At 34.7% G+C, this 16,902-nt stretch overlaps 1 protein-coding gene across 4 annotated transcripts in view; it reads left to right on the top strand.

Annotated features, from left to right (window-relative positions):
- Window positions 1–16,667, top strand: part of SIPA1L2 (signal induced proliferation associated 1 like 2) — a 141,099-nt gene extending 124,432 nt beyond the window's left edge. For 2 of the 4 annotated variants that reach the window (XM_052702196.1, XM_052702278.1), the window contains exons 19-23: window positions 4,294–4,425; window positions 10,846–10,899; window positions 11,838–11,961; window positions 14,499–14,580; window positions 15,425–16,667. In XM_052702196.1, the coding sequence (XP_052558156.1) occupies window positions 4,294–4,425; window positions 10,846–10,899; window positions 11,838–11,961; window positions 14,499–14,580; window positions 15,425–15,571 (539 nt within the window). In that variant the 3' untranslated portion in view covers window positions 15,572–16,667. The remainder of the gene's footprint in view (window positions 1–4,293; window positions 4,426–10,845; window positions 10,900–11,837; window positions 11,962–14,498; window positions 14,581–15,424) is intronic. The other 2 variants (XM_052702344.1, XM_052702425.1) reach the window with 2 other exon arrangements.
- The last annotated feature ends 235 nt before the right edge of the window (window positions 16,668–16,902 follow it).

Raw genomic sequence — 16,902 nt, 5'->3', positions numbered from 1 at the left:
TAATGACTTGCCCACCATTATTTTCAAAATACTACTAGTCAGTATCTAGTTATAAGAAACTAATCTTGAATCTTGTTAGGGAGGATTTTATAATTAGCATGTGTCAGATATTTCCATTCTATTGCATTTATAATAATAGTTGGAGGCTTCAGTTTCAGATACCTGGACTCCGAGCTCTGATAGTACTATCTTCCATAAAATGAATCCATTTGTGATCTTAAAACATTTTAATTTTACTGATATTTAATGTTAACAGAAATCAGTAAAAATACTGTGGTTTTGACCAGAATTCATTTTTAGATATGCTCTTGCATGTTATTACCCAGCATGTGTTCCATGAAATATTGTGGCAGCACCAAGTCTCGTGAGACCCCTCTAGCAAGAAATAGACTGTGATTAATAGCGAAGCAAAGCCACAGCAAAAGCAGAGCATAATGGGCAACCTGAAGGGTTTCAGATTACTAGAAAATCAGACAAAATGACTGTGCAAATATGGAAACAGGAACTTAAACTGTGTGATGTTCACTGTGGGAAGGAGATGAGAAAATAAAGCTGTAGGACTTTTTTATCATTTTATCACTGGAGGAAGTGAACTGAAAAAAAATGTTGCTTTCAGTAGAGCTTGAAATGAGTACTGTGGATTGCACACAGTACTCAACTCCAGAAAGATTTGTTTTATCTTAGTTTTTAACTTAAACCAAAAAGCAGAACTTTTGTAGCTGAGAACTCTTAAATTTTACCTTGGGGACATTGAAGATTCCCTGACACAGTGCTTTTCATGTTGAGTGATTCTCACATACCCTGCACAGTTGCAGGTACAAATGTATCCCTGTCTTGTCAATTCATGGTGGCTGAACTAGCAGTGAAGGAGTGAAAACAACAAGAACCACAGATACAGAATTAGTATACAAAAGTAAGTGAGAGAAATCCAGGAAGACATACAGAGGCAGTCAGACTGAGACCGTGGTCCACTCCTATAATGAAAAAAAAAATGGAAGGAAGGATGGTGTGCTTTGAGAAAAGGAGCAAGGTGCAGGATACTTTCACTGATGAGGGTCGTTAAGAAGGGAATATTTTGTAATAAGACACTAGCAAATTCTGAATGTTTTCCTCCATATTGTAGGAAACGCCTGTGAGAAGTTCAGCATAAAGGTAGTTATTGGGGCACATGCCCACTGTTTTAACAGTAATATAAACATAATTCCATGAGAAAGTCTACTAGCAAGCTGGCATCTTTGAAGGGAGACTTTTGTCAACCCTAGGCAATGATGCAGAGGGGGGAGATGCTAGGCAGATAGTTACTAATTGCAGGAAAAAAGAACTGGAAGAGGCACTGGGATTTTTGTCCACATATGACTTTCTATGTTCCTTCACTTGTAACATCCTTTGAGTATAATCTGCTTATTAAATAATGTGTTAGTTTATGAACACAGTAAGTACATAGCAGATATTCTTCCACTGCCTACAATCTCTACATAAAAGTAGCAGTTTTGACTGAAGCAAGATACTTATCTTAGAAGTAAAAAGGGTTAAGCCAGGTGAATCTTTTTTTAATTTCTCCTTCTAGTTACTCTTTGAATACAGGAGGGGTGGGACTGACAACAGTCAATTTCAGGAGATCTCTATTGCAAACTGAGTTTACCATATTATTCTGGTGAAAATAAGAACTCTTGAAAATGCTTTTACTTTAATGTAGCAATAATAAAAATAAAGAAAATTTGTAGTACAGGAAGTAAGGGGCATGAATGAAAGGACCAGAAGCCAGGAGATCAATGATTTTGTGCCAAATTGGAGTAGAGCAAATAAAGTAATCTTTAAAACTGAAAGATAACATGCATTATTTCCTCAAGGAAATAAAGGAATAAGTCTGCATTGGTTCAAAACCAAACTTGCGTGCAATGAAGATGATGACCTTTGAGGTTCTGCATGCCTTCCGGGAAATGCAAAGGTGTGCATGTCACATTTGCATAAGTCAAAAATGAAAACAGCAAGCAGCCTGCATGCTGCTGGTATTGTATTCATACAAAGAAAATGTGTAGGCAACAGGATGGTAAGAGAAACTGGAAGGCAATGCAAATGCACTGCTCTAGAAATAATTCTTCCTAGCCAGAGGGTTCCTAAAGTATAGTATTCTCTGAGGTTCAGATGCACAAAAAGGCCTATGTCTTTAGAGTTCCTTATTCTGCAGTGGCACACTGATGCCTGTTCAGTTATCCTGCTTATAGTATCAGCCATCAACATGAGCACTTGAGTTTTCAGAACTATCTATATTCAAATCTCCTACTCCAGGAGGCTTTCAGCAGTTAAGCTGCTCTGTCAGGGACCAAATAGAATCCACCCTAAGGTGAACTGAGGTTCTCACAAGACAGCGTGTAATGAATGTTGACTGCTGGTGAATATATCACTCCTACACTTCACTTTGGAAAGTCAGCAGAATGTAAGGAGTACAGGCATCTTTCTGACAGGTTTCACAACCAGCCTTTGTAGGCTTGATTGTGTAAAAGCAAGGGCTGCCCTTTAGGGCCTGCCTGCTGGTCTAGAACCAAAAGCTGGCTTGCCAGCCTTCAAATAAGATTTTCTCTCTGTTTTCCCCAACAGCAATATATAAAACATTTCTACTAGCACAAATATGGCTCTTACAATTCCCAAATCATATACAGAAGTTTAGAGTATTCTCTACTGTTGAGCTTACAAAGCACTTTTACTCCAAGATAACCTTAGATAAGATTTTGTGTTTATAAGAAATTGAAAATATAATATTATATTATTACAGATGTATGAGTAGTTTCACTTCATATATCATCTACTTTGGCATCCCAAAAATGGTTACTGTGGAATACATTTCTACAGAGAATTGTCAAATCTTTTCCATTTGTAGTAGAACAATATTTTCATGTAAGTCATAGAACAAGATGAAGTCCGTAGTAAATAGGATTTCTACTTCACAGGCATTGATTTTGATTCATGGGACTTCCAGTTCTTGATAGAGAATTGCAAAACTCGTTTCCTCTGATGTTCCAGATATAAAAACAAAAAAAGCCCCAGGTTTTTTTTTACAAAGCTCTAATTTTACATGCTCAAATCATTGCTTTGTGCAGTGGAATGTTCTGTAAAGGGTTCTGAATAAGGGTTCTGCATTGGGATTTTTACGTCAAATATTTAATTCAAATAGACTTCAGTATTCTTTGTTATGGTTCTGGACAATGACAATGTGCCACTTCCTTACACTAGAATAATCTTCCATGTGTGCGTGTGCATTTTTTCCTTCAGTGATTTTTATGTATGGTATTGTGCTAGAAAAAACATCACTTTAAATATTGTAATCTAAAGCACTAGAATAGTTAGATGGTAGAGACCTCTACTTCTGAAGTGTTCAATGAAAAAAATAGGTATTTTGACACATCTTAAAAGCAAAAATCATTTTTCTTTTGACTGTACTGTTTAATAAAAGTGATTGCATCAGTATCTTTAGATGAAATTCAGTTTAAAATTTGTTTTTAATGTAGTTTTAAATCATCTTTGTGTCTATTCTACAATATTCATTCACAGTGAAGATTGCTATAGAAAGATAAGGAAAATATTAAACTATTTAAGATAGTTATGAAAATTAACATCTCCTCTACTATGTTGTATGTTCACGGTATCTTTCTAAAAGACCGCATAACTGCACGAACTAACATTGTAGATTAATTGAAATGCATACACTAATCTTCAGTGTACAGCATGTTACACCTTAATCTGGAGCTCAGGTATTGACATGCAAATCTTGCATTCTCAGATACACAAGTATTAATAGGTAATATTTTCAGTGTGAAAGTGAGTCTTGGATACAGGCTAGAACTTACAAATGCAATAGAAGTAGGTGATGTTTTTGAAATTGAAATGTTTACATTCCAGAATAAAACCCTGTGTGCAAATATTTCATATGTTGATTCCCAGCTTTATTTAAAACATACCTTTGTTCATCTAGCAACTTTTCTGCTCAGTGCCCAGGTTTAATATAGTATGCTTTAAGAATCAGTGCTGCCTACTCACAGAATTTACAGGAAAGTGCAAAGACCACGTGTTGTATGGAGGGACAAAAAAACCTCTAGAAACCCTTGCCAGCTCATTTTTCTCGAGTTAATAGTTGTGTCCATCTTTATTGAGTATTGAACAAGAAACAACAGGAAAAAGAAAAACAAAGGTAGCAGTCATTAATTTTATATATATATTTACAGTTCATTATAACAGGTTCAAAATTAATTGCACTTCATTGTTATAGGAAGACTAATTATTGTGTTTATTGTTTAGATGAATTCTGGTTCTCAGATGGGTCCTTATCTGATAAAGCCAAATTCAATGATCCTGGCCTGATGCCCCTGCCAGACACTGCCACAGGGCTAGACTGGTCCCACCTGGTAGATGCTGCACGAGCGTTTGAAGGTAACAGGAAAAGTTGAATAAAGATCACTGTTCACTACTCAAACATTTTTGGGGGAAAAAGAATATATATTTATATGTACATACACATACAGACACATTTTGAATTAACAAAAATCCAGTGTTTACCTTTGAAGCCCCTTTGTTCTTTTAGTGGTGTGCTTTCTCAGTGATGAAGATTGTCACTGAAAATTTGGAGTATTCTCTAAAATACTCTCAGTACTTGTCTTAGATAACATTCATCTCTTAGGGACACAGTGCTCTCTGTAATCTATTGGAAAAAGCAGGTGCTTTGAAGGAGAGATTCAAAGCACTTGAGTTAGATGCTTAAAAAGTGATTGGGAGTAACAATTTCTCTGGATTTATTGTGTTGTCTTCAAAAACTTTGTATCAAAGAGATGTTACAAGCTCTTGAAAACAGCAAAAATGTATGGTGTACTTTCCAGTACCAGAATTTGAAGCATGGGATATAAACTAGGTTTGCGTTATTAAATTATAAGACTGGGTTAATGAAGAAAAACCTCATTCACCTCTGTGGCAGCCAAGCATACTCGTAATGTATAAACACAGAAAGATGGATGTGTGTTTGAGTCTAATCATCTATCCATTTGTACATTTGTGTTTCTTGGTTTCCAGTTTTGGTTGGGTCACAAGACTGTCCTAAAACATGCAACATTTTTTATCTGGTATTATTCTCACTGGTGAATGTATGAATCAGAGATATCAGTAAGGATGATGTGTAGGTCCCATTTTTATCAGCTGAATGGGTTAAGTTAGTAATAAGGTGCTGGTTTGTTTGGCTCTTGTTGTGGTTTTTTTTTTTTTTTGGTAAAAGCAACCATGGTAATAAGACTTCAGGTACTGATTTCCTCCCTGAGTATGAAGTGATTAAATTTCAAAAGCTCTTCAGAAGTACTTTACTAATTTAGTTGGCATAATTAAAATTTCGGAAAACAAACAGTATTAAAAAAAATAAATAAATAATCAGATCAACAATGATGATCAGCATCCAAGAGAACTGTATTGTTTATTTTATCTACACTCAGGAAACATCCTAGTATTTTCTTTTAGTAAATAACTGAAACAACAGTGAATTATATATTTGATAACTTGGTTCTCTAAGAATATTTTTAAATGCTAATACTAATACAACATTTGAGTTCAGCTATCTAAAAGCTTGTTCATATAGGCTATGCTTCTACATTTTTTTATTTCTTTGAAAACTGGAATCAATTTTCTTTACTTTTACTGCTTAATATTTTGGTGAAAATAACTTCATTTTGCTAAGTGTTACATAAGTGCAATTGCCATTTCCATTTAAGAGATAAATGTAGAAGAAGCACAGCTATCCACAGTGCCCTGTTCTAGGGAGGGCAAATATTGCTGGATTTTAATTGCAAATAGCTTAGTAGGTAATTAAGGTGAAGAATTGATTGGCTGAATTGCAAGATGGAAAGTTTTTAAGTCTGATTTTTTAGAAGAATTTGAGGCAGAAAATTATATACATATATATATATATGTATACAATTTGGTGAATGAATGTAATTCTTCATGTTTAGAACTCTGCAGTAGATACATTCACATATGTGCAAGATGATTTGTAATATATTTGGACTTTACTCATAATACTGCAACTTAAAAATTTTGACTTGTTCATCTTCCTCTATTCTATCTCCTGCAATTGGAAAACCATTTTTAAAAAGAATAACTGATAGGGATATCATAAAAAAAAAATTCATTAGGAGGGAGGGAGTTGGATATGAATTGACAGATGTTTTTTCCTTATGTGTTTTAATGTTGATAACTGGGGAGTTGCTTCATCTAAGTATTCAAAAATAACTTGGAACTACTTTTCTGCATTCTTCATAGTGAAAAAGAGAGAGTGGATAATTCTAAAAATCATAAACTGATGAATATAAAACTCTTTTGATCTTTTCTTTCAGTGGAATGGAAATAAGATCACATTTTAAATAGGACGATCAAAAAAGACCAATGAAAAAGGGTCAAAGATGGGAAATTGATGTTAGAGTTGACTTCTAGTTTGACTTTATCAACCTGATATTTAAAAGTTATGTTCCTTTCTAGAACCTAGATGCAAGTCTTCATTTGAGGGTTTTTTTTTCTTTGTGAAGGTCTTTTAGTATTCTTTGATTAGAATGACCAAACTGATTACAAGGTCATAGTTTTTCCTCAGTTATTTTTCTAGACTGTATGCTAAGAACATACATTCTTCTCTGTTAAAAATCCATACATCCTGTGGGCCCCACAATCCTTTACCTGTCCATATGCAAATGCAGTTGTATTCTGATTAATGCAGCAGTTTCTCATCTATAGTCTAATGAGGGTGGAGGAAATGGTTGAGAAGAAGAGTATGAGGAAGTCATAACTTGTTAAATTAAAATTATCATGATAGGGCTTTTTTTTTTTTTAGTTTGTGAGAGTTTCATTTCTGATACTTTTGCTTGGCAAGAACTTTTGCGAGAAGCTGAATATTTACTTCAGACTTTGCTGGAAAATCCAGTTTTACGTGGACAAGTCTCCACAGTGCAATGAAGAGCTGCGCAGGGTTTACCTCCACAAGCTCCAGAAGCTGCATCTGTAATAGGTTTTGTTGGAGCTGTTTGTGTTGAGGGTTAATATCTAAAAAGTTCAGTGCAACATTATTTTAAGTATTTGCACTACCTTCCACTGCAGGACATAGATTTGACTTTTTTATCCAGAGATCATTTTTAGCATTCATGTAGTCAGTTGCAAGGAGTATAATTCAATGTCTTCCATATGTAGATTCACTACTTCCACTTCCCGTGTATTATTTTGGTAGAAGGTATAGAGAGACAGCTCTAGAGCTAAGATATAGCTATAGGTAAGACAGCTGACATGTTGGAAGTTCATTGTGGCTGTATCTTTGTATCTATACTGTTGTATCTACACCTGAAATAAAACATAAAAAAATAGACAGAACTGCATATGACTGTGCAGCAAAAGAGAGAAAAATGAGGTTAAAGAAGAAAAGAGAAGTAAAGCAACTTTTTGAGGAGATTTAAAGAATAAAGTTGAGAGATGAACAAGAAAAAGGAGAACAAAGAAATCCAAAATAAATAAATAAATGAGAGAATGTGTTTTTTGTTCTGTTTTGTTTTTTAAATTCTCTTTCTTTTATTATTATTTTATTATCCTTTTGATAGATCTCCAAGTAAGGAAAGAAGGACAGATTTTCAATATGTGTTATGTAGTTGATATTTCATTTTGTATTCATTAGAGAACTTGTGGAATAAAAGGTAAAGTCTTTCAAGATGTCCATAACTGCTAGTGCCATTATAGAAAAGGTTTGGCCCAAACATAAACACTATTATTATTAATAGATCTTTGTTCTATTTTTGTTTGTTTAAACTTATTGTAGTCTGCTTTAGAAAGGTTAGTGTTTTATAAATAATATTATGGGACTAACAACCTAGAAGTCATTTCTGTGATGTCTTTAATTTAGTTCATTTAAATAGGTGGTTTCAGCTTCTGATTATTTCCCAGGTTATTTTTGTGATCATCTACTAGCCATGCCAATCAGAATGTAGTGTTTCTTAATGCCAACTTATCTTTGCAGAAACATCTGTGCTACTATAATTAATATAATTTTAATATTTCCATTTAAAATCTTTTTGGCTTAGTGCAAATAATGCTACTCACAACATAATGAGAATGAAGTGAAGCATTCAACAAGAGAAAATTATTCAAATCAAATTAGTAAATTAAACTGTTAGATTGATAAAAGCTGAAAATATTCAGCGACGATTTGGTCATTTCTAATGCATGCATGTGTAGCTCTGTTTTGCTTCCATGAGAATCTCATTGCATGTTTGTAGGTAGCCTTTACTTTGTAATGAAAGGGCTGTTTCATGCTCCATGCTTATTTTAGTCTTTTCTGCTCTCCAATAAGTAAAAGTTGTTTTGAGAATTTTAAACTTTTGTACAAACACTGATACACTGTAGAATTGTAGAGTGGTTTGAACTGGAAGGTACCTTAAAGATGATGTAGTTCCAACCTTCTACCAGCTCAGCTGCCCAAGGCCTTGTCCAACCTGACCTTGAGTGCCTCCAGGGATGTGGCATTCTCAGCTTCTTTCTGCAGCTTGTGCCACTGCCTCATCACCCACAGTGAAAAATTTCTTCCTAATGACCTAATGACCTAAATCTTCCCTCTTTTACTTTAAAGTCATTTCCCCGTATGCTATTACTATACTGCCTGATAAACAGTCTTACCCATATTTCCTGTGGTCCCTGGTTGGGTACCAGAAGGCTGCTATGAAGTCTACCTGGAGCCTTCTCTCTTCAGACTGAACAATCCCAACTCTCTCAGCCTGTCATTGCAGTATTTTCTCAAATTGTTTATGCACTTGGGTCCTTGTATAGTTTGGCAAGAATGTCCCAGCTAAAACCTAAAATTCTGATATTTTAGCAGTTAGGGATGTCCTCATAATTTTGAGGAAGCAGTACCTGCAGTATAATAGTCAGAAATATGCTTGATTGTTCTGTTGAAAAGTCAAGATCAACAAAGGTGGCACTGATTTCATTTTTGTGAGTACAGTCAAGTCAGTTCTGTTGGGAATAAATAGAAACAAAATCAGTAGGAAAATTTTAGTATTTGAAACACAAGTTCAATTTTAACCATAGTTCAGATTTAAAAGCCATCTTGATTTAAATAGTAAGTTGGTGAAACTATTGTGAAGCGTGAATGCTTTCAGAGAGATCAATGAGGCTTGGTAGGAGTTATTGAATATAAAAATGCATCCTTAAAAGTACTTGAAAAGTATTCAAAATCAAAATATTTTAGTACTCAGGGATCTTGTTGATATAGTAGTTTATTGTGTCAGTAACTTGTTCAGAGAATGATTTTGACACCAACCAGGGTTTTGAAAATTGCCTATTTTGAAGAGCAATGCAGGAGTTTTCATAGTATGCTATATAACTGGAGACTTCTGGTTATTAATGGCCATGCAGTGACTTTGTTCCTCATCTAAGGAATGGGAGATGTTTTCATATTTTATGAATATAGGAATGTTTCAAAAATATTTTAAAGTTATACTATGTAAACAGAAAAGGGTTCATAATTTATTTCCTACTCTAAGTGTTATTATTTTTAATGACATGCATTTGAAATTTATTATGGAATATACTAGGAAAAAAAAGTCAATCCACAAATTATACTAAATTGCAAGCACCTGTTTTTGTGTTGTTTTTTGTGGGTTTTTTTTGTATTTTTGTTTTGTTGTGTGTTGACGTATTATGAAGATATTTTAAAATATTGGGCTTAAAACTTGTATCATGTGATTTCATTAACAGCTGCATGCATCTACTTTTACAGCTGCTTTTACACATCAAGAGAAAGCTACTTCAAAACACTGTTAGAGAGAACAAACTGACAAAACATGTTCTCAGCTGACAAAACATGATGAATGAGTGGCCATTCTCTTTAATTAAGCTTACTTTGCAGTGGAAGAAAAACACAGGTTTTTATCTTACAGACAGTATGGCCTCTGAGATGCAATGTCACGCATCACATGTTAGTGACCATAGAAAAAATAGCAATAGCATAGAATAACATTTGTTGCTGACTTTGGTTTCTTCTGTCAAGAGACAATGAAAATGTAAACAGTATAAAAGTGAAATTGATAATTAGATATGTACTTCAAACTTCTGACCCAATCCATTGTCAGTCTGATTGTTTATTCAGTTTTGTTTCTGGCCTACATACTGCTTTTGAGTTGGGAAACTCCTTTTGGTTTTTTATCTGTACTTATTAAATCTATCCACTTAATACGTTTCAAATTGATTTAGTGTTTGAAATTATATTGTTACCTTATTTTCAACACATGTGAAAGCATCGTGTTCAAATTTGCTGAGGTCTATCATAAGTTAGAAATGAGGTTAAAATCAAATTAAATGAGCTGTGGTCTTTAAAATTGGATAAAAATATGACATCCGATTTCTCTTTTCATATAATAAATGAATGGTTAATATTTGCTATTCTGAAAAAAAAAAAAAAAAGTTCATTTAGAAATGCCTTTAAAATGGCTTTTGAATGATTTCCTATTTTTATTTGGGACAAGTTGTAAAACAAGTTTTTCTGCCTATTTAAAGCGTTCTGACCTGTTTTTGCTGTTTGGTGCTTAGAGTTTGGAGGATTGTCTTTTTTGTGTCGTGCCAAGTTGCCATGCACAACATTGGATATTGCTGTTAGAGACACTGTGCATGACATCGCATGCTTTACTGTAATGTTGGTGTACAAAAATGGTTTTGTAAGGCTGGCAGTGAGAGCCAGCATGAGTTGCACTGGGAGTATCCCATTTTGTGAACTTTACATAAGGGCCACAGCTACTTTAGTGGAGATGGATTGTCTTGTTTATAGGAACATTCTAAATCTTATTCCAGGTTTTGACTCAGATGAAGAACTTGGGCCGTTCTGTCATCATACGCCGTTTCTAGGTGATGATCTGGGATTGATGACTTTTATATTTTGTAAACTTTCTTTAATATTTCCTGTGTTTGCACGTTTGCATGATAATGCAAGCTTTGGGTCTCTGGGGTGGTAGAGCAAGGGGAGAAAAGGCGAGGCAGGCATGTTGTCACCAGAATTTAAACAAACCTAAGGACTTGGATTTTGCTTAAGAGAAATAAGTTAAATGAATCTCCACAGAATATGGATTATATTTTTATAGAAGACAAATTAAATCCTAATGAATGCATAATTTACTCCCATTCTGTGCAATTATGATCTGCATGGCATAGTTCTATTACGTGATAACTGATGTATTTTGGCAACCACACTGTATATCCATAGGTAAAACCTGTGCTTGTTAGATTACACTCTAGTGCAATCCAACATAGGTAATAGTGTGCCTTTGTAATATGTATAACAAAAACCTCAACTGATAAAACTAGCATGAATTTGTTTTTTCCAGTCTGCAGATTACCAGAAGGTTCTGCAAATGCTTGAGATGATAGTAAACTGCAAAAAAGTACAAAATTGGCAGTAAAGATTTCTGAGGAATCCAAGGGCTCTAAGTCTATAGAAAATACAAACTTTTTCATTGAATTCATATTGACACTGGTTGTGGCCCTGAGTTCTCAAGCAGTTTTCTGTGGATTTCATCAAGACCAATTTACTGATCATATCAGTTTTAACTAGTCCAAACAGATCTGAGGTGCAAAAAATTTGCTTTGAGGTTGCCTTTGGATGCAGATGTGGGGAAGCCAACTAATTAGAACATACTTTACATCTGCTGACTATCTTCGAAGCTATGATGTAGAAATCTACATCCTTTTGTTGAACTGAGCAAGAACAATGGCTGTAATAGAGCCTTTTATTTTATATATATGAATATACATCTTTAAACATAACCTTACGTTACTTTTTTTTACAGATCAGAGAGTAGCATCTTTTTGCACCTTGGATGATATGCAGCATGCTCAGGGTTTGGAAGGAGCACAAGAATTACCTTTGGATGAGAGTCCCACAGATGGAAAAGATTTTCTTGATGCTGCTGGGTATGTCAAAACTACAGCACATTTCCTTAAAACAAAGCAAAACAAAAAAGTTGCTTTCTTTTTTCTCCTAGTGTTGCTTGTTACATATCCTTTTCCTTAACTTAAATGCTGTAAAGGGGAAGGGGACATGGAAGGAGATGCAAAGAAAAAACTTGACAAAATGAATAATTTGTGAGCCAAAAAGTAAAGAAGGAAAATAAGAGTCAGGATGTCATGTAGTGGGTGTCAGCCCTGCCCACGGCAGTTGGTTTAGGACTAGTGGATAGCTAAGATCCTTTCCAATGCAAACCATTCTTTGATCATGTGATTAAATGTGAAAAAAAGAAACCAGAGGAGTATAGGAAGCAGAGCTCCTGTACTCTGAAAATATGCAAGTTTCAAAATTAAATTTAGTATTTTATTATTAAATTTTTTAAAAAAGAGAGAGAAAAGGGTAGGAGATACATTTGGATATTTGCTTTGAGGTCAGTGTTCTGGAATGAATGCTGTAATCCTGATGTTACCTACCTTTTGGCTATGGGCACTTTAGCATTTTGTTTAAACTATTCAGAAATTAACACATTATAAGATCTGAGGAAGAAAATATGACATTGTATGGAATTATCTTCGTCCAGCTTCTGTTTTGTGAAAGTTAAGAATGTTTTCTTACTGCTCTTCAGCTGACAGATTTTAACCATAGGAAAATGACACAATTTTTAACTTCGGAAGTCCTCTCAATGGCACTGCCTTGCATAATAGTTGCCATAAAGAATTAAAATCCTAACAGTTCCTTACAGTCTTAATTTAGATCATGAATTTACTGAACAAGGACTGCTTCTCTGAGTTTCAATCTATCAAAGCAATCTGTATATAGTGCACACAGTTTTGCTTGTGTGAACATTGCCTTTGTCTTTGCAATAGTATTTTTGCCAAGTATATGAACTATCAGTGAAAATGGCTCTTAGGGTTTTACTTCAAAACATGTGATGTCTAACTGTCTACATGAATGTTTCATTATTTCATAGCTGAACTGTTGCCTTGACAGATCACATCTTCACTTTACTTTTGAAATGTTGTTTCAGTGTGAATCAAACTCAGAGCATTTTCATCTGGGAAATTTGTAGCATAGCCAGGAAAAACTCTCTCATTAGAACAGTAAAGGTATATGCAGAGTTTAACCAATTAACCTGAACTGATCTATTGCACCTCAAAGCCGCATTTTTCACTGTGTTCCTCCTTTGCAACAGTAGTTTGTGTTACATTCATTTCTGTTTTCATCTGAACTGGTAAAAGGAGCTCAGCTCAGTAGGATGCAAGACTCTTATCTGCAGCAAACATTTCAACTCTTGGAGCAGGTGTTCCTATTTATTTTTTGCAGCTGTTCACATTCAAGGAAAAATTGCTACTTTTTCATTTATGAGGAGAGAAATAAATCAAGAGAACCTATAACTGGGGGCTGCGGGAAACTTCTGTGCCAAAACTGCCCAAATTCTTCACCCCCAGTAATCTAAGTGTGCTCCTGTCTTCTCTGTTGTGGGGAGTAGATTCTGTCCATTAGCTCATGTTAGAAAGGAAACACGTCTTTGATTAGTTTTGCTCTTCAGCAACAGGAATGGATAAGAGGAAATGGAGGGATAAGAAAGGGTTTAGTCTTCTTGCTTGTTAGAATGTCCCATTTAATTTTGAACACATTTTAAACAAATTAACTTACATGATTGAATATGTTTATTTCCATTACTTCGAAGTCCACATCCTTCACCAGCTAGTGATCAGTAAGGACTGCAAAAAGATTTTAAAATGTTCATCTTTAAGCATTGGAAAATGACTGATTTTTGCACTTGCTTGAAGAAACTGATTCAGCTTTGTATTAAAAAAAAATTGCTCTCTCTTCAGATTTTCTAGATAATAGTTCACATTATGGCTAATTTCATCTATAACATATTATGAAACTCTGCCAGTGTTCAGTGTCATACAGGGAACAGTAGCTATTCTCAATATTTTCCTCCAGTCATGCATTTGATTAACCTGTAGCAATATTTCATATGTTTTGACCTTTAAACAAAATATTTGTCTCCACGAAGCTGTAGGTTTATCTTTTGCTGGAAATGACACAACTGCAAACCAGACAAAAGAATTCAAATGGATCCTTTAATTTGCAAAAATTACTGCTGCAGCTTGCTTCAGATTAGTACAGTCCTTATCTGAAAGTAGCTTGTTAACAAATGTGCTCAGCATACCATTTACCAGCAAGTTTGACTTGCAGTGGGAAGGTGTGTGCAAATAAAACCTGAAACATTCCTCCTTAAAATCATTTTGATTCCTGAGAGACCTGAATGAGACACAGTGTCATAATTCAAATAACATAGCAGTGGGTTTGTGTACTGATAGTAAGTAGTCTTCCACTGTTGCTGCTTTTATCTTGGTTTTCCCAACTGTCCCTAAAGCGATTTGCTTCCCCTGCTATCACTAGAAGTATTATTTTGCAAAAGTGGGTGGAGAAAACAGGGGTTGAAATGTTTTTAAGTAACCCAAATTGAATGTAGTGGTTTTGTTTACAGGGAGCATGCTCCAACTACTCTGACTGGAAAAGTTAACCAGCTGGAAGTGATCCTTCGGCAACTACAGACTGACCTGAGAAAGGTAAGAGTATGCTATTGGTATTATTGCTCTCTAATTTTAATAGATAGATTTTTGTGTGAAGGTCATTAAGGTAAGTTAAAATAGGTAACATAATGACGCTTATGGGTCATAGGGTCATTAGGGTCTAGTGATAAGTGTGGGAGTGGCTACACAAACAAATTGCTGCAAGGCTAACAAGTTTGCAGGTCGCTGACTACTGCAGAATTAATTATCCTATATATACTACTCTAGAATAAATAATGTACTTAATCCCTATCTTGTGATGTTTGAGATTTAACAAAGCATAGGGCTATGCACACAAGCGCTACTAAGAAGTTAGCACTCTAGATTTGTCACCCTTCTTGCCTCATGTGTGCCTCAATCATGTAACAATGACTTGATTTATCTCATTTGCTGTAATTCCTGAGCTGGGAACAATGCCAAGGACTGGTGGAAATGAGTCTGCTTTTTGTCAGAAAATAATTATTATGGGGAAGATTTTGAAAGTAGATAATTTTCTTTCTTCCTGGACTTTCACATATCATTTATAATACTCAAAATCTGCTTATTTTTTACTCCTTGAATTTTTGTTGAATTGAGTGAATTTCTATGATTTTGATATTGAAATAGGGTCTAGCTTTCTTTTTAGCTTGCATCATTTTATCTTCATAACAATGTACTGAGAAGGAATGAGGCACTTGAAACACATTTTGGGAATCAACTTACCGTTAGCAGTTGTCAAAATACATTAGAGTGCTCAACAGAATATAGCTGAATGGTTTGCATGGAAATATTAACAGTAACACTATATAGGTCCTTGAATCTCAATTGCTTGCTTTCTTCAACTTGTATCTCTGTTAACCAGGAAAAACAGGACAAAGCAGTTCTCCAAGCAGAGGTACAGCATCTGAGGCAAGATAACATGAGGCTTCAAGAGGAGTCTCAAACAGCAGCTGCTCAACTGAGGAAATTTACAGAATGGTTCTTCAATACGATCGACAAAAAATCCTAATGGCTGAACCCTTGGAAAATACTTACTTGTAACAGCTGTAATGTAGCAGCTGTATTTTTTTGAATTAACGGGGTAATAATTTCACTGTGTTCACAATCCATTGTAGGTGTTTCTGCTACATTCTCTATCCAGTTTTATTCATTTGAAAAGGAGAGAGACCTGTGGTAACTTGTCTTTAAGCTCGTATGAAGAAAGGAGAGAATAGCAGATATTTGTTTGTGTGAAGATGAATGTAAAAAAATTCCTAGTGTCATTTTAGACATTTTTAGAGGATGTGCTGGCTAGGGCTTGCCTGAAAAGGAATATTTGGGGTTTTAGTTCCTGCGTTTCAGGTGCACTGGTGAAGATGTTAAAGCAATTTACATTAGCTTGGGCTTCAGTATTGTAAGATAAAAAGAATAACCAGACATATACTTTAATGTTTAAAAGGTGCTCTATTTTTTTGTATGTACAGTAGTTTTATTTCCCCAGTCCACATCGTCATAGCAATAAGAATGGAGGTATAGTGAATAGTCAAAAAGCTGTGTTTATAAAATGTTAGCACTGATGTGTTTAACACTAGTTTGGATGCAGATACATTAGAGATTATTTATTTGCAGGAACAAATGGTGCCTGAATATAAACAGTGTTTTGATTTTCTAAAGATACACATGCCTTGTAAATGGCTCACAGGGGTTAGCCCACTCCCAACTTCTATTACTTTTGTATAGTTGATGTTCAGCTAAACAGTTATACTGCTTAACTATTGGAAACATGTATGGTGTGAGCCAGCCAATCAATTGTATAATGCCAAATTTGTTTATCTTTGTACAGAAGCTTTGATCAAGTGTCTTGTATTTAACACCTTTATTTAAGCTTATTTAACCTTAAATTGTTGATTTTATAAAGTTTGTTTTATCTGCACTATGGTGAGGTCAGTTGGTTGCAAGTTGTAATATTTTTAGCTTGCCAAGACTGTACTGAGGAGTTCTAGAAAATTCTAACAATTGGATGCTGCTAGTACACAATTGATTTGTTTGTATGCTTTAACATTTTTAACTGTTTAATTTGAAATGAACATACATCCTGCTTTTTTAATAAATGTTCAAAATCTAAACCTGAAAAATTACTTTATCTTGTATCATCTACAACTACTGTCATCACAAATAGTTCAGGTTTCTGTTCAGCTCAGTCTACGTTCTCAATCTGGAATCACTCCAAGCTCCCATAGCTCTTACGGTCTCTTATTACTGATGAGGGATTGTCACCATTATGAGAGTTGATTTGGTGTATCCTATCCTATAACTAAGCAGGTAGCTTCATAGGTCAAGGAGTAAAAGTTGTATTGACTG

Source organism: Tympanuchus pallidicinctus, unplaced genomic scaffold, assembly GCF_026119805.1.
Source record: "Tympanuchus pallidicinctus isolate F22 unplaced genomic scaffold, pur_lepc_1.0 scaffold1, whole genome shotgun sequence".
Classification (NCBI taxonomy): Eukaryota; Metazoa; Chordata; class Aves; order Galliformes; family Phasianidae; genus Tympanuchus; species Tympanuchus pallidicinctus.
Note: the sequence above shows the minus strand (reverse complement) of the source record. Positions and strands in the feature narration are given on the sequence as shown.